Source organism: Papio anubis, unplaced genomic scaffold (genome assembly GCF_008728515.1).
Source record: "Papio anubis isolate 15944 unplaced genomic scaffold, Panubis1.0 scaffold112, whole genome shotgun sequence".
Taxonomy (NCBI): domain Eukaryota; kingdom Metazoa; phylum Chordata; class Mammalia; order Primates; family Cercopithecidae; genus Papio; species Papio anubis.
Window position 1 is genome coordinate 149,639 of NW_022160328.1, and position 21,518 is coordinate 171,156.

At 35.4% G+C, this 21,518-nt stretch overlaps 1 protein-coding gene across 2 annotated transcripts in view; it reads left to right on the forward strand.

Annotated features, from left to right (window-relative positions):
• LOC101003017 (hyaluronidase PH-20) overlaps positions 1 to 18,927 on the forward strand; it is a 34,475-nt gene extending 15,548 nt beyond the window's left edge. Inside the window, exons 2-6 of one of the 2 annotated variants that reach the window (XM_009203805.4) lie at positions 6,555 to 6,639; positions 8,717 to 8,827; positions 12,187 to 13,346; positions 13,816 to 13,905; positions 18,360 to 18,927. In XM_009203805.4, the coding sequence (XP_009202069.3) occupies positions 12,366 to 13,346; positions 13,816 to 13,905; positions 18,360 to 18,848 (1,560 nt within the window). In that variant the 5' untranslated portion in view covers positions 6,555 to 6,639; positions 8,717 to 8,827; positions 12,187 to 12,365 and the 3' untranslated portion in view covers positions 18,849 to 18,927. The remainder of the gene's footprint in view (positions 1 to 6,554; positions 6,640 to 8,716; positions 8,828 to 12,186; positions 13,347 to 13,815; positions 13,906 to 18,359) is intronic. The other variant, XM_009203806.4, reaches the window with a different exon arrangement.
• The last annotated feature ends 2,591 nt before the right edge of the window (positions 18,928 to 21,518 follow it).

Below are 21,518 nucleotides of genomic sequence, written 5' to 3' on the forward strand. Positions count from 1 at the left end.
ATTACTAAAAGCTGTAAATATTTCAAAAGAAAAATTTTTCTTACCTCTGATAAATGAAGGATCAGTAACATTTTAAGCAAAAAGTAATAAAAGGATTTATTTCAGTCTTCCATGGGGTTTAGTCTATGCAGTTAACTCCTGTTCTGCTTGATATTCATGAACACTTCAACTTTCCTTAGGAATCTTGGAAGTTTTTCCTCTATTCTAGTGTCACAATCTTCAAAGTTATCAGAAATCTGCCTTCAAGAGCACCTGTCAGAATCCTGTGCTGGTTATAATGTCACCTTTTGAAAAAGATAAAAATAAAACTGGATGACAAAAGTCTTAGAACAGTCATAGTTAAATACACAATTTACAAGAAAATTGGTTACTTCTGTGAAATACAACAATTTCACATAATAATCATAATTATTACTGATAACATATGCTTAGATGTATTAGAAGCACAGGAATTTCATACAACTCCAGAACACACACTAATAACACATTTATATAAATATAATTCAAAGAAGGTTAAACATTGTTTCATATTTGACAATGCTTCCTGTATGATTTTATTATATCAAATAAACCAAATATCTCTTATAAACTTTAGGGAACTAATATCAATAAATTTACGAGGACCAAAATTAGAATTTGATTTTGGAAAGTTTTTCAAATATAAAATGTTTAGAACACTTGATATCACAAAATAGGATTACAGTCATTATAAAGTAAGTCATTTATTTAGCCAAAATGATAACTCAAAGATTAAAAAAACAAAAGCAGAAACCTTTGTCTTCGAGAGAGGAGATTTAATTTCCCAAACAATAAGCCTTAATGAAGACAGAAGGAGGTCAATTAAATATGTCTCTCAAATCTTATAAACTGCCTATAAAAATTTAATTATCTTGACCATAAGATATGATTTCCATAAGCCTTTTTGTAACCTTTATAATCTTTTATTAAGAAGTGGGTTAATGCTCCAAGAAAACCTTGTTGGCCAGGTGCTATGGCTCACACCTGTAATCCCAGCACTTTGGGAAGCCAAGGCGGGTGGATCACGAGGTCAGGAGATCAAGACCATCCTGGCTAACATGGTGCAACCCCATCTCTACTAAAAATACAAAAAATCAGCTGGGCATGGTGGCAGATGCCTGTAGTCCCAGCTACTCGGGAGGCTGAGGCAGGAGAATGGTGTGAACCCAGGAGGCGGAGCTTGCAGTGAGCCAAGATCACACCACTGCACTCCAGTCTGGGCGACAGAGTGAGACTCTGTCTCAAAAAAAATAAAAAAATAAAAAAATAAGAAAATCTTGTTAATCTAACACAGGGGTCCGTATTCTGGTCTTGCCTCAGCATGCCTTCAACATTAATGGTTAATTTATAGAGAAACTGAACTTATTTTCTCTCAAAATCAGCCCTTATGATCTCACATGCCTAGCTCTTCTGCTATAGTCCCTGGGACTTGAATTGAATAGTTTTAGTTTCTGGCCCTGTGTCTCATGAACACAGTTTATTTTGATTGGCATCTTCTACTGGGTCTGAAGATGAGGCTTTAACTGCTGTCAGTGTTTAAGATTTAGCAAGATTTGGGGTCCTTTTTTGAGTCAGAAGTCAAAGCCCTGTACTCAATGACACAAGGACTGTAAAAGCACATGCAGAAAGTTACAGGGATGTAATAACCTTAATTAAATAAAAATTTAATCTCAGTTTTTTCCTAAGCAAACCCAAACTTAATAATAATGACAGAGAAATTTTTTTGATAAAATGTAAAATCTGTTTGTTAGGCCCAGTTACCAAAAGGCAAAAAAAAAAAGACCTTCTGCAATGTGACTGCTGTTCATTTAGACAATCTTCATGTCAGATCTAATGAGAATGGTACTTGAATTAATTAGACATAGGAGGTGTGTCCTGAGCAGTTTAAAGCCAAGAGCACAGAATATTATGTTGGAAGAAAACATTTCCTTTAGACCTTCAAGATAAAACATTATTAGCATCAGGACAAAACAATTATGACCCAAAGAAAAAACTTACAGTAGTTGAAAATGAATTGAAGGACAGAATTATTATTTCAGTCCATTTAAAAGGGGAGAGAGACCTGAAAACACCGAGACGCAGTAAAAGTTGAACTTTGCATAAAAAAATTTATAAAGTCTTGTGATTTTATTGAGTAAAGCAGTACCTTAAGAAAATCTCATTATTCCAACCAATTATTTAGTGTGTAAGGTGGGGTTTTAAAAATATTAAATATAGACAACTTGATCATATAAAAGTTTTTTCTTTTCATAAACCCTCTTATTATGACTTACACAGACCATTCATGACATGCTTGAACATGGTTGTCCTGAACACCCTTCTTTCTTTAACAACCAGTCATTTTATTCTAGGACAAAAATTTAGTATATAAGATTGTTTTGCATGTAAAATTATTTTTCTTTAAGCTTTCTTACCAAAAATACTACTTTATTTCTTTAACTTTCTTTACATCTCTCTTTTTTCCAGGTTAGTTTTACCTCATTTTATACATAATCTTTAAAATAGCTTTGAATTAGACAAAAAGTATTCATCTTTGAACAAGAACACATTTTTTTTTTTTTTAGAAGGAATGTTTTCCTACTCTACATACTTTTTAATTGGAAAATACCCATTTAATAAAATATCTATTATTTAATTTAATATAACTTTAGGTTCTAAATTATGATATTTATCTACAAGTATTTATCCCATTACATCTACCCAATTATTTTATTTTAATAGTTTACCTGGGTTATTTATGAAAACTGTGATAGTAATCATTTAAGGTTATTTCCCTGTCATCATTTTACAGCATGTGAATTTCAGGAGTTTACCTAAGTAAGAACCTTAAGATTAAATATGTGGTAATTTTACTAAGTAATTCAAGATTTAGCTGTTTTCATTAAACCAATATTAGCATCTTATTTATAAAAAATTATAAAAGCAAAGATCATTCCATTTTGGGCTGAGTTTATCATTTAATTACCCTTATGCCAATGTTGACACCTTATGAAAGGGATAAGGGATAAGTATGAAATCTCTTGACCAATAAATGCAAACAAAAATATACACTGACAATTTTTAAGACATTTCTAATATTACTTACTAATAATTTTAAAACTAGCTTATGAAAGGTTTTACTTAAGTCATGTGAACTTGAAAAGCATTTGGACTTATTTTCTCATTTATAAGTACTCCTTAACTTTAAACCCAATTTGGTAACTTGTGGCCAAAAACGTAACAAAGTATGTGTACATACACACAAACACACTTACACACTCACACACACAAAGATCCTACAGCTTTTACTTCAGAAATCTAGCCATGAGATATTAATAGAAACCCATTGGTTTGCAAAACAATAACAAAAATGTTTGTATGTGAACAGTGGATTTTATCTCAGTAGGAAAGTAACAGCAGACAAAGCAGGCAGGAAAAAAAAAACAGAGATAGAGAATTTAGGAACTTTATAGCTGCAGGTTGACCTTAGGGCTCTGAATTTTCCTTGACATAATTTGCCTGTAAGTATAAAATGTGCACAAGAACAGTCCTAATGTGTAACCAGCTTGAGTATTAGAAAACCTAGCATGCCCTTCCATTTATACTGCCCCTTGCAAGTAGAGACATCATAAAACCAAACAGGGTGCCTGAGAGGAGGTCATCCTCCTTGTCTTTCCTTTCTTAGATGATTTGTTTCCCACATTTTTTCTTAAAAGGAGGAACTTAGCTGTGACCTAAGGTTTGGCATGGGGGAGTCCAAGTGTGCTGGTTGTAGGCGGGACTCCACATTGTACCACTGCTGAGTCGTTTCTGCCCTCTTATTGTTGTAGTTTCTGTCTTCAGAGGTCTAGCACCTCTGGGAGAGCTCGAAGTGTGAAGCGGTCAACTTCCATATGCACTTACTGGATGAGCCTTTTTAAACTAACTTTGTTGGTGGTTCCCTATAAGGCCACTACATGTCACAGGGGGTTAACCCCTAGACACTCCAACTTGGCCCCTGGTACCCAGGGGTGCTTTTTGGCTAGGAACTTGAGAGAGCAAAATGCCCTTTCTCTTCAGAGCTGAGAAAACTCAGTCTCTCATTTATCAATGACAATGACAGTTCAGGTTCTCACGGAAAAGCACAGTCAAGCCAATTTAGATTAATTTTGGGAGTAAAGGTAATGAAAAAGATTCTTCAGAATGCACCTCTGAATTAGAATTAGGATCCTAAACACCAACTTCCTAGGAGGAAAAAAAAAAAAATCAGTGAAGACCACTTCCTGTAACTGTCCTCAGCCAGCTTTAACTTTGTTAGCTTTTGTCCACCATTACACATGCCAAGGTCAAATCCTTTCACAGTACAAGGTAATCTTTGGTACCCTCCAAAGCCAAAGAGGTCAGGTAATGCAAATACAGGAAAGTAGACCTTTAGACCTAGGAAGAATCTGCCCATGACTTTTGAAACTCTACGAAGAAAGCAGAACACCCCAAAAAGGGGCAAGTGGTGCCCATGTTCTGAGTTCTTCTAGGGGTTTGAATCATTAGAAGCTTCTTTAGATTTTTCCTGGTATTGAAGATAGTGAAAGGAGAGGAAGGAATGGGGTGAAGAAAAGTAAACGAAAGAACAGTTGTTTTTTTAAGAAAGGGAACAAACACAGAAACCAAGCACTTTTTTCCCCCCTCTCTTTTGCAGTTATGAGGAATTTTAGCCAATCCATACAGGTCTTGTTCCCCATAATTTGGAATTCTCATTCAGATTTGACCAAGTCAGGTAGAGTTGGTCAACTCTGAGACCAGAGAGAAAGACCAGAACAAACAACAAAAAACCCCACAGTATCATTACTGAGCACTCTAATGGTAAGGAGAATTAAGACCAGCTGACTGTTAATCATAACTTTATCCAAGACAAAATCCCAATTCAGCTACTTACCTAGGAGTGGGTCTCAGGCTGAAGACAGCTCTCTACCATCCTAGAAGCAGGAAAAAATTCAAACTGGCCTTCCCTGTTGGAAAGCGAGCTCAAACTCCAGACATGAGTTACCTGCCTTCCATTGTCATGAAAGCAGAAAAACTTGCCTTCCTTGTTGGAAGAAAGTAAAACTCAGAAAAAGAGTTGTACAGCAAAATAAAGTTTAGATGTCAACCCAATTTTGGGTGATTGGGGATTCTCTGGAGGGAGGGAAGCTTCCAGGCCTCAGCAAATTGTCCTGTTGGTTGGAGCCATAAAAATTCAAGCTGGTACCAAGCCAGTTGGAGATTTGTCAAAGGTCAGGGGCCACCTCCATGTAGAGTCCCTTCCACTGATCACCAAATTGTAAACCAAAAGGTATCTGAGATATGTCATAATACATTTAGAAAGTCTATTTTGCAAAGGTTAAGGACATGCCTATGACATAGTTTCAGGAGGTCCTGACAAATGTCGCCAAGTTGGTTAGGGTACAGCTTGCTTTTATGCATTTTAAAGTGACATGAGACATCAGTCAATATGTGTAAGATGTACATGGGTTTGGTCCAGCAGGACAGGACAACTTGAAGTGGGGGGTTTCCAGATTGTAAGTAGATAAGAGACAAAAGGTTGCATTCTTTTGAGTCCTTGATCAGCCTTCCACTGAATACAAAATTTAGTCTGGTTCAGTGAATCTGCATTTTTATATAAACAATAAGGTAGAGGAAGCAATCAGATATGCATGTCTCAGGTGAGCCTCAGTGGGATGACTCTGAATTCTGTCTGTCCTTTGTCCAGGAAGCATTTTCTTGTGGGCAAATTGTGAGGTGGGTGTGTAGCTTTTTAAACTTTGTAGCTAGCTTATTTAGGAATAAAATGGGAAGCAGTTTTGCCTGACATGGTGCCTATGTTGACACTTCTCTTGGCTTAGTGATTTTGCGGTTCCGAGATTTATTTTCCTTTCAAAACTCTTAAAAGTAGTATTTTTCTATCATAAAAAAATGTCAAACTTGCTTTATCATTTTGAAAATGTTAATTTTAATTTATTTTATTAATTTTTAAAGGAGAAATTACTTTTTCTTTTATAATCAATGCTGTATTTTCTTGAAAACAGTTCCATGAAGTGTATGCTTCATTTGTATTACACTATAGAAATATATTATTAATTTAACCAAAGCTGAGCAATAAGTTCAGGTGCATGGCTCAAGACTGTAATCCCAGCACTTTGGGAGGCCGACGTGGTGAGATCACTTGAGCCCAGGAGTTCCAGACCAGCCTGGACGTCATGACAAAACTCCATCTCTATAAAAAATTTTAAAAATTAGCCAGGTTTGGTGGTGTGCACCTATAGTCCCAACTGCTTGGGAGGCTGAAGTGGGAGGATCACTTGAGCTTGGGAGTTGGAGGTTGTAGTGAGCTAAGATTGTGCCACTGCACTCCAGCCTTGGCAACAGACTGAGATTGTGTCTCAAAGATTGAATTTGCTGAGATTAAAACACCACACACACACGCACACACACAAACACACACACACAGACAGGTTTCCCTACCACATTACACAGTAACATTTCAAAAGATTAAATCTTCCTTTAATTGACTGGGCAAAGGGCTGTTTTTTCTCACCCAACAGGTTTAATACTGCAGAGCTAATAGATTGGAGTGACTTCTGACCTAATCACATCTTAAAGGAAAACTTTTCAGTTTTTACTTTAAAAGTAAGTTGCCTTTTGTTCTTTCTACTGCACAGCTTTGTAGCAAAAAGCAGGTATGGTTTTGTAAAAAAAAGATACAAAGTTCTGTAATGTGCCACATTTTAAGCAGTTTCTTTAACCTCAAGAATATCTGGCTTGTTCAAAACATATCTAGGTGACACTGAGAAAGTTAAGACGAGGCTGAAAGAACCAAAGGAGAGGAATAATTATGACAACAATAATAAAGAGGAAAGAAAAAAGAGTTGATGAAATGCCACCTACAATGGGATTAACTTCTCTTGTTGAATCAAGTTTATGATAATCTATTTCTGGTCAATTTATTTATAAAATACAATAGTTTAAGAAGTTTCCTAGAAAATAATCTTACACAAAAGCTCCTTTCATTCGTGAAAATACTTGTAAATATTTTTACTTTAGGAGAAAAAATACGCTTTTGGGGATATTATGCTGGTCTCTTAAAAGTTTCTTTAAAACTCTTAGCTTGGAGTCACTGTTACTTGTAACTGGATGTATTAGTCAGCCTTTGGGTTGGACTTATGAACTATGTACCTTGGAAATGCCACACATCCTACCAAATGCGATGAGGATACGAGGGCAATCAGCTTGGGACCTACCACTCATGTGGAAATTTGCTTTTCATTTTTCATGTTAAAGAATGATTCCCACAGTATGTACAGAAGTAATTTAGAACACTAAAGTTATCTCAGTATCCTCAGGCTTCCCGAGGCTGGAGGCCATTTTCAGTATTGTAACAAAGTTTGGTAGTTTTGAGTGAGGTCTGTAGAGAAATGGAAATTGACGAGGTGCCTTGTGCATGACTTAGATTTGGGACTCTCTTTGCTCCTCCCCCTTTGGTAATGTTATGGTTTGCTTTCACCAAAGTTATAGTCTTGCCTTTTTCAATATTTGTCCATATTTCTAAATTTTTAAAAATATTTATGATCATAATTTATATCCAAAATCTATAACAATTTTAATGGTAAGAGGATTGTGTCTAAATTCAGTTCTTAATTCCATTGAGATAATGTATACATAAACTCACAGGAAATGGGAATTCCAAAAGGTAGATTCTGAAGGCAGTGTCTTGACTGACATCTATATCCGTTATGATTCTCTAGAGAGAAAGCATTTGTCATGGAAATAAAGCGTTTGTTGTGGAAAAGAAAAGCAGAGGACTAAGCCAAGAAATTTGGCTCTTTTTTTTTTTTTTTCCTGTCTGATACTCTCCTCTCCTTACCTCAAAAATCCTAATCTTCCCAAAACATCATGTTGTATACCTTAAATATACACAGTAGCATTTATTCGAAAAAGAATTTCACAATCATCAACTCCTCTTCCTCTTACAAGAACAAGAATCCCCTGTACAAGCATCCTGGTAGATAATGTGTGGAGAGGTTTATGGTTATTTGTCTTTCCTCACTGAAGGGAAGCTGAGATTCAAATTTGTTCTGGCAAACTATTTTCTAACATTAAAATTTTATTCATTTCCACTTTTTATTTGAGAAACAGGATGATAGTTGGATGAAAGAAAATTAGAAGATCAGAAATATATAATGGACACTCAGAAAATACAAATATTCTTTCACAGTTTTGAATAGTTTTAATTCCTTAAGCATGCACATACATGTTTTTGCATACTTCAACAGTGTGTAGTTTTGTACTTTATTTCACTTCGTATTTTAGGCAAACATATTTACATGTTGTATCATTATCTTTGTAACTAGTTCTGATATCTGCATACATTCTTTCAGGTTGAAATACCATATTAAATCATTTCTTATCATTGGGTATTGAACTTGCTTTTTATTTTTTCTCATTTCATAGATGCTACAATACATAGTGGTGAATACTACATGTGTGAATAACTACACATAGCTACATAATTTTTATTACAAAATCATTTTGAACTTATCCTTAGACAAGGGATTCCTAGTTCAAAGGATTTAGCTAGCATGTGTTCCAGTGATAAAATGCCTTTACAACAGGAATAAGAGTTTAAGTAGAATTTTAGATATATTCAGAATTTAAAGTTTCTAAATCTATTTTGAGAGAAAATAATCTTTTTTATTTTTTTTCAAAGGGATGCTAATGACTAGCCAGTGCTCTAGGAAGACATTGAGACCAGCCAACTTCTTGTCTTGATACTACTGAAGAGACATTGGGTGGCTGGACTTTGAAAGCAGACTTCTGGGTAAGTGCTATTGTTTGGGTTTGGGGGATAGCAAAGACTTAGCAGAAGTGCTTTAAGAAGCAATTATCTACACAATGAGCAAGGAAGACACTTAAAAATGCAACTTTAATAGGTATAAATTGAATATAGAGCTTAGGAATACTAGTGGAAAGATAAGGTCAGGCATTATTACCTGGGGTTAAATTAGTTAAGATTTTCCAGGAAGATGAGGTTCTCTATTAGGGTATCTATGTATTTATTTTTATTTTTTTAATGGTATCTTTTTCATTAAAAGATATTTAAATTTAATTTTATTTTAGATTAAGGGTTACATGTTCAAGTGTGTAACATGAATATATTGCATAATGGTAGGATTGGGCTTCTAGTGTACCCATCACCCAGATTGTGACCAATGTAACCAACAGGTAATTTTTCAATCCTCATCCCCCTCCCAACCTGCTCCCTTTCAGAGTCCCCAATGTCTATTGTTTCCATCTTTATGTCCATGAGTACTCATTGTTTAGCTCTCACTTAAAAGTGAGAACATGCAGTTCTGTGTCTGAGTTGTTTCACTTAGGATAATGACTTCCAGCTCTATCCATGTTGCTTCAAAGAACATGATTTTATTTTTTTTATGGCTGAATAGTATTCCATAGTGTATATACACCTCATTTTCTTTTTCCAATCCACCAATGAGGAACACTTAGGTTGATTCCATGACTTTGCTCTTGTGAATAGTGCTACAATGAAGATTTGAATGAAGTTGTCTTTTTTATATAACGATTTCTTTTCCTTTGAGTAGATAGCCAGTAATAGCATTGTTAGGATGATTGGTAGTTCTATTTTTAGTCCTTTGAGAAATCTCCACGCTGTTTTCCATAGAGGTTGTACTAATTTACATTTGCACCAGAAGTGTATAAGTGTGTCCTTTTTTCTGCATCCATGACAACATTTTTTTTGACTTTTTAATAATAGCCATTCTGACTGGTGTAAGATGGTATCTCATTGCAGTTTTGACTTGCATTTCTCTGGTGGTTAGTGATGTTGAGCATTTTTCATACATTTATTGGCCTCTTGCATGTCTTCTTTTGAAAAATGTCTGTTAATGTCCTTTGTCCACTTTTTAATTGGGTTGTTTGTTTTCTTCTTCAATTTTGTTTGAGTTCCTTGTAGATTCTGTGTATTAATCCTTTGTCAGTGACATAATTTGCAAACATTTTGTCCCATTCTGTAGGTTTCTGTTTAGTCTGTTGATTATCCTCTTTGCTGTGAAGATGCTTTTTAGTTTAATAAAGTCCAGTTTGTTCCATTTTTGTTTTTGTTGCATTTACTTTTGGGGTCTTAGTCATAAATTCTTTGTCTAGGCCAATGTCAGGTTTTCTCTGTAAACAGGTAAAGTTCTCTATTAGATACTTTAAACAAAAAGATGTTATTCTTGATGCTAACTTCTAGGTTTATCCTCAATTTTGTGCCAATTCTCTGTTCCAAGGCTTTGCCTTAGATTTATGCTGAGGAAAAGATATTTCACTGATTAAAATTTTAAGCATAGAAGTGTCCATTCTTTTTTGAAGACTTCTATGGGTAGAGACATTCTCAACAGGCTCATTCTGCCCCATGTTTTTCATTTCTTTTTTTCTTCTTTTTTTCTTTTTTTTTTTGAGACAGAGTCTCATTCTGTCACCAAGGCTGAAGTGCAGTGGTGCTATCTCGGCTCACTGCAACCTCCGCCTCCTGGGTTGAAGTGGTTCTCCTGCCTCAGCCTCCTGACTAGCTGGGATTACAGGAGCCTACCACCACGCTTGCCTAATTTTTGTATTTTTAGTGGAGATGAGGTTTCACCATGTTGGTCAGGCTGGTCTCAAACTCTTGACCTCAGGTGATCCGCCCACCTTGGCCTCCCAAAGTGCTGGGATTACAGGCATGAGCCATTGAGCCCGGTCCCCCATCTTTTTCTTACATAAAATGAACACGTGTAAATAGATTTAAATGTTAATTTCAGTAGGATTAGCTTACTCCTTCCCTGAGATACAGGGAAAGTTAATCCTTTATTCCATTTTCTTTTCCCTGTCCCTGCCATTCAGGCATTAGTATTGATAGTTGGTATTTAAAAGCAATTCGTTTTTCCCCCTAATATTATTTTAGGTGAAGATTATCTAGGTCCTGAATAAAGAAATTTATGAGTATTTAAGCTACAAAAATCTTTAGGTACTTTGTATGTTCTAAACATGAAGGGAAAAATTCACTATCTTCAAAACATGAGACTATAATAGTCTTTATAATTTTATTTTATTCTGATATGGTGATCTCTTTAGAGTCATATATTTTTCAGCAAAGGAAATCACCGGATAATTTGCTATGGTAAGGACACATGTTCCTGGGAAGAATAGTATAATTCTTGTTATACTTTCATAAAGCAGTATACTACTAATCTAATTTAAAAGAAAGTTTCCAATTCCCTCCTAGAATCACAGAACATTTAAATATATCTTCTTGCAGGTAATTTTTGCAAATCCTAAATGCTGAGTATATACATAGTTTAATTTCTTGAGCCCAGACCATTTTATTGTACCACTTTTGTGGTTTAATACAGCCAGAGTATGTGCTATAACACCTTGCTTTGTCACAATCAGAATGACAAGACAATCTTACTTATCAAACACTATAAAAAGACCAAAATCTATATATTGCTTTTCTTAAGTTAGGCTAGAGCCAATCCTTTTAGTAGAAAATGGAAAGTAGTAAAATGTTTTATTAACTTTAGACATGAGAGTACATTATTGTAAGATGTGATTGAGGAGTGTACCAAGGAGCCTTTCAACTTGTTTGGTAGAAGTTTTTGGTTGATTCAATACATTCAGCCAAACTGTTGATTTACTACTTCTGGCAGAAGTGAGTTTGCTCCCCTTTGATAAAAAAAAATGTGAAAAAAGAGAAAAAAGAAGAAAGAAAGAGAAAGATGAAATTTCAGAATTCTATGAAAGGTTGTTTTCAGTATATGGAAGACAGCTAGCAAGTGGTCTTTCAGGAAGCAATAAACAGAATGAGAGGATCAACTTGGAATTTATTTTCCTCCAATGGGCTTTTGCTAAGGCATTGCTTGGTACAGCATTATGTACAGCCAGAAAGGCAAAAGGAAAATAGCTACAGTCTCCTTTCTGTAGGCCCAGTAGTGATTTGGAAAGATGAGAAAAATGTTAACTAGTATAGAGTTTGTATCATACATGAAAGGAAATAATTTCATAGATTCAAACACAGGAGTGGGTCCTCCATCTTCTAAGATGAAATTAAACCCCCTGCACTTAAAGTTGAGAACTTGGTGAAGCTTACATTCTTTATTATGAAATGCATCATAACAATGTATTCTGTATTTCTTTTTTCAGTTATAGGTGACGCAACTTGCAAAACAATCCTGAAACATGAGACAAGAATAATAATATTTAAATGTAACTTAATCATTATACCTCTTTATCTACCAAAGTGAATTCATTCCATTCCCTTTCATCTGTGCTCACACTTTGCATCAAATATTGGGTAAACCAACGTGTGTAGGAAGAAATAAATGTTTTCACAGTCATTACTCTTTACAATGGGAGTGCTAAAATTCAAGCACATCTTTTTCAGAAGCTTTGTTAAATCAAGTGGAGTATCACAGATAGTTTTCACCTTCCTTCTGATTCCGTGTTGCTTAACTCTGAATTTCAGAGCACCCCCTATTATTCCAAATGTGCCTTTCCTCTGGGCCTGGAATGCCCCAAGTGAATTTTGTCTTGGAAAATTTGATGAGCCACTAGATATGAGCCTCTTCACTTTAATGGGAAGCCCCCGAATAAACGTCACCGGGCAAGGTGTTACAATATTTTATGTTGATAGACTTGGCTACTATCCATATATAGACCTAACCACAGGAGTAACTGTGCATGGAGGAATCCCCCAGAAGGTTTCCTTGCAAGACCATCTGGACAAATCTAAGCAAGACATTCTTTTTTATATGCCAGTAGACAATTTGGGAATGGCTGTTATTGACTGGGAAGAATGGAGACCCACTTGGGCAAGAAACTGGAAACCTAAAGATGTTTACAGGAATAGGTCTATTGAATTGGTTCAGCAACAAAATGTACAGCTTAGTCTCCCACAGGCCACTGACAAAGCTAAACAAGAATTTGAAAAGGCAGGGAAGGATTTCATGCTAGAGACTATAAAATTGGGAAGATCACTTCGGCCAAATCACTTGTGGGGTTATTATCTTTTTCCGGATTGTTACAACCATCACTATAGGAAACCCGGTTACAATGGAAGTTGCTTCGATGTAGAAATAAAAAGAAATGATGATCTCAGCTGGTTATGGAATGAAAGCACTGCCCTTTACCCATCCATTTATCTGAACACTCAGCAGTCTGTTGTAGTTGCTACACTCTATGTGCGCAATCGAGTTCGGGAAGCCATCAGGGTTTCCAAAATACCTGATGCAAAAAATCCACTTCCGGTTTTTGTCTATGCCCGCCTAGTTTTTACTGATCAAGTTTTGAAATTCCTTTCTCGAGTAAGTAAATCAAGGTATGAGGGCTATGAAATGAAATTCACAAAATACGTTTATTGAAATTTAATATTATTTTCGAAGGGAGTGAAATCTAGTTTTTAATATTAGGAATGTATACACAAGTAGTTCTACATTATTTTATGAATGCAAAATAAGAATATGCTTAATCTTTAATGTAATGTCTTTATCTCTTAGTAGGCAGGGAGAATTAGGTAGTATAGACAGTGTATGAACTGAGTTTCTTTTTTTTTTTATTTCTTAGGCCTGCTGTCTTTTCAATAGAAGTGATTGAAACAGTAATAGTATCTTATTTGTTTTATAGTAAGGCAATGGCTGTGTAAGAGATAGAAATAATGGGGAAATATTAAAATTATTATTATTGGGTCAGCATGCTTAGCTTCGGTGTTACTGTCCTATGTATAGCACTTTCATTTCGTTTTTATCTGCTAACTCTTTCTGTCACACTTTCCAGGAAGAACTTGTGTCTACGCTTGGTGAAACTGTTGCTCTGGGTGCTTCTGGAATTGTAATATGGGGAAGCCTCAGTATAATGCGAAGTATGGTAAGTTGAATTGGTAGAAAATAGGTGAAAATATTTCTATGTTTAATGTTTTTGGGGATTGTTTTGGTATTGAATAAGAAAATAAGTAGTACTATGCTTAGCAGGCAGTAATAGGTGCTGAAGTATTACTGGCTGAATCAAAATACATTTGTGTGGTGGTTGTAAGGCAGAAAATAGTATACCCGTTTTCCAGTGGGGAAATAGAAATTCAGTGAATAATTGATTTTCTCTAGGCTACATGACTATTAAGTAACAAAAACAAGACTACAATCTTAATTTTCTGGCATGGTGTTTTGTATCAGAAGATAGGTCCTTGTTCCTTTATTTTCATTCTTGTTTAATTCTGTATATCAGATCTTTATCCCCCACCTCATCAACCTTCTTGACCTAAGAGGAAAGCTGTCCTATGGACATTGCTGAGTTGAAGCTGAATTTTTTCTTCTCTGTTGGATGTGGAAATACCAATGATGAACGTGCCATGAAGAATGCCAGATGAAGCTCATGGCCCAAGGGTCCTATCTTAGGATTTTAGCAAATAGTCTATACTCTAGTAGTCTAAGAAAGCCTTTGAGAAGCATTGTATTCATCTCTTATTGTTTGGACAGAATAGACATAGTCTTTATTTAAAAATACTTAACAGCAGTTACATTTATGAGAATTTTTTAAGGTACTCAGAGCCCATCTGCCTATTTTGTATAACTCTTTTGTCTCTAATTGGATCTCTAATATAAAGGAATAACAGGAAATGTAAGTTCAGAAAAAGGTATGTGACCCTTGGTAAAGTATTTTATGTGTCAGAAAATCATTGTAAAATGATAATTTTCTTAAGTAAATTCTTAATTTTTATTAGTTGTTTCCCCAAATCCATAAACTCCCTTCTCAAATGTCCTATTATTTAAAAACTTATACATATTTATAAATTCTCCATACTATTTTCTTTTCTTTTTTTAAAAAACTGAAAACTCCACTCTTACTCTGAGGAGGAGTGAATCAGGCATTCCTCAATGAATAGGATGACATGACATACTATTTAAGTATCACACTTGTTTTTTAGTGGCCCTTTAAGCTTAGATTCAAATTCTACTACTATGTCTCTCAAATCATCTTCAGTATTATCCATACCAGAGACAATCCTTCAACTTTTATATGATTATTTTCTTCTTAGTGGCATTGTCCCAAAATTGTCCCCTATAGATTCTGTTGTATATATTTCTGCTACCTTTCTCAACTTCTGATTATTTTAAATAATAGATCTATCATTACTTCCCCTTTTTTCTATGTCATTTGCAATCAATAGTCATGGATTACTTCTCATGTTTTCTCTGATTCATTGACAACTTAAGAAACTGATAATTGCAGGTTTACTTGCAGTTACTGGAATTGACAGAAAACAAATGCAAATGAGCCATTTCTTTTCATTCCATTTTATTAGATCTGGTGGTGTGACAGAGTCAGCCCTACTGGTCCCAACTGAGACCTAATTGGTAAATATTCAGGGATTTTGTGAGCCAGTTGTTAATCACTGCCATTATTAAAAATTAAATGATAAAAACTTACAATAAAAACTATGTTAAAAACAGGTGACACATTTCAATATATCAATTATTTTACCTCATTTTACCATGGTCCATGCTCTTGAGATTATTTACATCTTTCATACCTTTATAAATGGAAATACTATGTAATAATGTACTACTTCATGGCATGCTACCATAATGTGTAATGGTGGTATACTTGATTCCCAGATCTGCATTCAGTAATGTTTGGGAGGTAGCTTGAAATTGGCCATGGCAGGAGGATTTACACCATGGATATATATATATATAGATAGATAGATAGATAGATATAGATATAGATATACACACACACACACACACACAGACACAAAAATGATAAGAACCAAGTCTTACCTGTTAGAGAGCCACTTTTAATGTATTTCCATAGACTACAAAGTATGCAGGTTAATGATTCTCAAGTCATTCTCACCCTTTTACTCCTCTTTGTATAACCCTTGTCTCTGTGGAGTTGAGAAAGCAGCTGCAATGTTATTTGAACTTGGTATAAATTCTCATTTCCCTTGTATTGGGAACATAGTGTTGAAGAATATTGAGAAAGTCTATGTACTCTTGGAACTTATGAGTACTTAAAAAGTACACAAGTAAGAAACATTTTTGATATGGTAAGTGCTACACAGAGAATTAAAACAGAGATGTGGAGAACTTAACAAGGAAGGTATCAGAGAAGGGCGTTGTCTAATTTGAAGCTGCCATCTGAATGACAGGATGAAGTCAATTGTGGTAAAAATTAGAGGAAAGACCATTCCAAGCAGTGGGAACAGTAAGTGCAGTTTGAAATGAAACTGCCGTGCTAGTGAAATAGCTACTATGTCTAAGGTAGAATGGATATGGGAAGGTTGTACAAGAGGAGGAAAGGGTTATACCGTGTCACATTGTGCACAAGTCAAGAGAAGAAGTTGAATTTCATTCTAAACACCATTCAAAACTACTGGATTGTTAAGAAGATGGATGGTGTATTAGTTTTCTATTGCTTTCATAAAAATTACAACAAACTTAGTGGTTTAAAAAAATAGAAGAAATTTGTTATCTTATAGTTCTTAGATCAGAAGTCCAATATGAGTTTCAATGGACTAAAATCAAGGTGACAGCAGGGCTGAATTCCTTTCTAGGAGAAGATACTTGCTCATTTGGGTTGTTGGCAGATTCACTTCCTTGTGCTTGTAGCAATGAGATCCCCATTATCTGGCTGGCTATTGGCAAATGGCTATTTCCAGCTTTTAGAGGCCAGTACATTCCTTAGCTCAGGGCCCTCTTCTATCTTGAAAGTCAGCCAAGGTGCATTGAATCTCTCTTACACTTTGAATTTCTCCTTCCTTCACTTCATCTTTCTAACTCAGCTTGAAAACTTTCTACACTTTCAAAGAGTCATGTAGTTACATTGAGTCCATCTTGATAATTCAGGATAATCTCCCCTTCTCAAGATCCATTCCTTAATCACATCTGCAAAGTCTCTTTTGCCATGTAAGCTCACATTGTCACAGGTTCCAGGGAATTAGGATGCAGACAATTTTGGCAATCAGTTATTCTGCCAACAATAGATGACATCATCTCAAGGAAGATGAAAAGAAATATATTCAGATGGAAGCTGCCGAGATTCCTTCACATGCCTGCATATCTACCACCACCACTTCCTTTGACCTGAAAAAGGACTAGCACAACTACCTCATTCAATGGAACTGTTGAATATGAAAAAAAGTGATCAACTTCAATATTTCTTAGAGGATAGTGTCCAGGGTTTAGAACATGCCAGTCTCAAGATGAATCATTTTAGTTAGTCATCACTCATAGTCTGCCAAATCTGTAAAAGAGTTGTCATTATTCACCCATAACTTGACTATACATAACATTTAGTAGAAAGTATACTCAATTGAACCTGTTTAACGTATTTGAGCCAGCAATTTATAAGCCAAATTATAAGCCTTTTCCATGCTATTTAAACTTGTCTGGCAGGCGAGGCATGGTGGATCATGCCTGTAATCCCAACACTGTGGAAGGATGGGGTGGGAAGATTGCTTGAGCCCAGGAGTTCGAGACCAGCCTGGGCAACATAGTAAGACCTCACTTCTACCACAGAATAAAACCAAAATTAGACAGATTTGGTGGCATATGCCTATAGTTCCAGCTACTCAGGGGGCTGAGACAGGAGGACTGCTTGCATCCAGGAGATCAAAGGTGTAGTGAGCCAAGACTGCACCACTGTACTCCAGCCTGGGCGACAGAATGAGAATTTGTCTCAGGAAAAAAATTGTCTGACAAATGTAGTGTTTCTTACATTTATTTGTAATTTATTGAGGGTCAACTGAAGATATGGTATGCCCCTGTGTTCAGCACATTTATATGTATTGTTCTTTTAAAATCTATTTTCATAACAACTTTATGAGGTAAGCATCATAATTATCCTTATTTTCCAGATGATAAAGCTGAAGCATAATCAAGTTAATCAACTTGCCCAAAGTCACCCAGATAGGAAACTAAGACTTAGAAAGCTTAAGAAATTCCCAAGTTCCTACAGCTAGTCACTAATGGAACTGGGACTCCAATCAGGGCAAATGGATCCTAGAGACCATACTCTAACATACTGTAACAGCTGTAGGATTCTATCCCCGGATAATGTTATGAATTATGGAGGAAGAGCAAGGGTAAGGAATATTAAGCCTCAATTAGTCAGTAATTCAGTGGAATGAAGTGGCATGTGAAACTTGTAAGTCTTACAAAAAGCAATTGGAATAATCTTGTTGGTTAAGGTAAAAAAGAAATTATCTTCTACTTCTTGCTACCTCTGGTTTTGCATTCTTCTGTAAAAAATTGTGTAGTACAGTAAATTAATTCACATATCAACTAACTTGTCCTTTGATATTCTGTCTTATAATTTTACAGAAATCTTGCTTGCTCCTAGACACTTACATGGAGACTATACTGAATCCTTACATAATCAACGTCACACTAGCAGCCAAAATGTGTAGCCAAGTGCTTTGCCAGGAGCAAGGAGTGTGTATAAGGAAGGACTGGAATTCAAGTGACTATCTTCACCTCAACCCAGACAATTTTGATATTCGACTGGAGAAAGGTGGAAAGTTCACAGTACATGGAAAACCAACAGTTGAAGACCTGGAGGAATTTTCTGAAAAATTTTATTGCAGCTGTTATACCAACTTGAGTTGTAAGGAGAAAGCTGATGTAAAAGACACTGATGCTGTTGATGTATGTATTGCTGATGGTGTCTGTATAGATGCCTCTCTAAAGCCTCCCGTGGAGACAGAAGGATCTCCTCCAATTTTCTACAATACCTCATCCTCCACAGTCTCTACCACAATGTTCATTGTTAATATTTTGTTTGTTATCATTTCTTCTGTAGTGAGTTTGTGATTGCACAGGTTAGCTGAAATGAACAATATGTCCATCTTAAAGGGTGCTTTTTCAACTAATTAAATCTCTGAAAAGAACAGCTCTTGTTGAAAGATCATTTTTGGAAAGTTCTGTCTGAATAACTATACTTAGAAAATGATAATTTCCTTTGAACTTGACAAACACTGCTATATTTTATGAATTCTCAACCATGAGTTCAGGGATTTGTATTCCAGGAATCAATAGCTTATGTAAATACTCCAGTTTAGAGTACAGAAACTCCTATTATGCGTTTCACTTGCAAAGCTGCCAGAATTGTTTCAACACTATCATTCTGCACAAGACACTGACATTTTGATAAATAAAACTTGATATAGAGTGTTTAAGAACTTGAAAGTGAAAACCCTTTCAATACAACCCATCAATAAGACTTAGAGTGCTTGGATATTTATGTTTCTCCTCTGCTCATAATCAAGAGAGAGAGGGAGAAGGAAAAAGGATGGTGGAAAAGAAATCAAAAGGAGGGAAGAGATAAGAGAAAAGAATTAGTATTTTTTTGCTTTCTCTGGTGCCATTGAAGACTCTAATTTGCACAGGAATGAAAGGAATATCTTCAGTGTATACAATTAACCTTCGACTCTGTTAAAGCGCAGAGCAGTTGTATTTGAATTTCTTGCCTAGTCTGATCTGTACAAATATTACTATCTCCTCCTTCCTTTCCACATGCCTCCCTAGAAACAAAAAGAGATGAAACCACATATTCCAAATCCAGTTGTCTAGATACTCTCAAATGATGGCACAAGTTTTCAGGATCTTAGTTTTTTTGAGGCATTACATTTTTCATGAGAAAAAAGGAGAATGTTTTACTTGTTACAGATCTCATTTCTTTATGTTTAAGCTTTGTTTAATATCTGAATTGAGACTGAGCTCTAAAAAGCAATAAAAATAATTCAAATGATTATGCATTTTTTAAAAATTAAAAAAAATTATGCATTTTTAAGCTTGAAGTTTTTAAAACTGAACCACTTGTACAGTTTTTTACATTAGATTAGCTTAAAATCTTTTTTATTCTTTTTTCTCTTTTAATTTTAGTTGACATGTCCTAATTGTACATATTTATGGCATAGAGAGTGATATTTTGATACATGCATACAATGTGTAATGATCATGGTAATAAGGGTAACCAGCACCTCAAACATTTCTTTGTGTTGGGAACATGTAAGATTCTCTCTTCTAGCTTTTTGAACACACACAATGTTGTTGTTGATTATAGTCACCCTCCAGTGCTATAGAACACTAGGATTTATTCTTCCCCTCTAGCTGTTTTGTACCCATTATCTGGCCTCTCCCTATCCTTCTCTCCTCCCATCTTTCCTATCCTCTAATACTCATAACAATAATTCCGCTGTCTATGATTTCAATTTTTTTAGCTCCCACAGATGAGTGACAATGTGAGATACTTGTCTTTCCATGCCTGCCTTATTTCACATAAGATAATGGCCTCTAGTTCCATCTGTGTTGCTGCAACAAATGACAGGACTCCATTTTTCTTATGACTAATATTCCATTGTGTATATATACCACATTTTTTTTTAATCCATTCATCTGTTGATGGACATTTAGATTGACTCCATACCTTGGCCATTGTGAATAGTGCTGCAATAAACACGGGATGCAGATATCTCTCTGATATACTTATTTTTTTTCCTTTGGATAAATAGTGGGATTGCTGTATCCTATGTGTATTAGTCCATTTTCACATTGCTGATAAAGACATACCCAAGACTAGATAATTTATAAAGGAAAAGAAGTTTAATGGACTCTTAGTTCCATGTGGCTGGGGAGGCCTCACAATCGTGGTGAAAGGCGAAAACCATTTCTTACATGGTAGCAGCAAGAGACAGTGAGAGACAAGGGAAAGGGGAAACCTCTTATAAAATCATCAGATCTTGAGAGACTTATTCACTACCACACGAACAGTCCGGGGGATATCTGTCACCGTGATTTGGTTATCTCCCACTGGATCCCTCCCACAACATGTGGGAATTATGGGAGCTACAAATCAAGATGAGATTTGGGTGGGCTCACAGCCAAACCCTATCACTATACTAGTTCTATTTTTAGTTTTCTGAGAAATTCCCTATCTTCATAGTGTTTTTCATAATGGCTGGTCTAATTTACTTTCTCACCAAGAGTTCCCTTTTCCCACATCCTTGCCAGTGCTTGCTATTTTTTGTCTTTTGATAATAGCAATTCTAACTGGGGTGAAGGATATCTTATTGTGGTTTTGATTTGCATTCCCTGGTGATTAGTAAAGATGAGTATTTTTTTTCAAAGACCTCTTGTTCACTTGTATGTTTTGAGAGATGTCTACCCAGATCCTTCAGCAATTTTTTGATTAGGTTGTTTCTTGCTGTTGAATTATTTGGGTTCCTTGTATATTTTATATATTAGTCAATTGTCAGATGCATAGTTTACAAATATTTTCTCCCATTCTATAGATTTTTGCTTTATTCTGTTCATTGTTTTTCCTTTGCCATGTAGAAGCTTTTCAGTTTGTTATAGTCCCATTTGACTATTTTTGTTTTTGTCACCTGTACTTTTATAGTTTTACCCATAAAATCTTTGCCTTAACCAATGTCCTAAAGTGTTTTCTAAGTATTTTCTTCTAGTAGTTTTATAGTTTTGGGT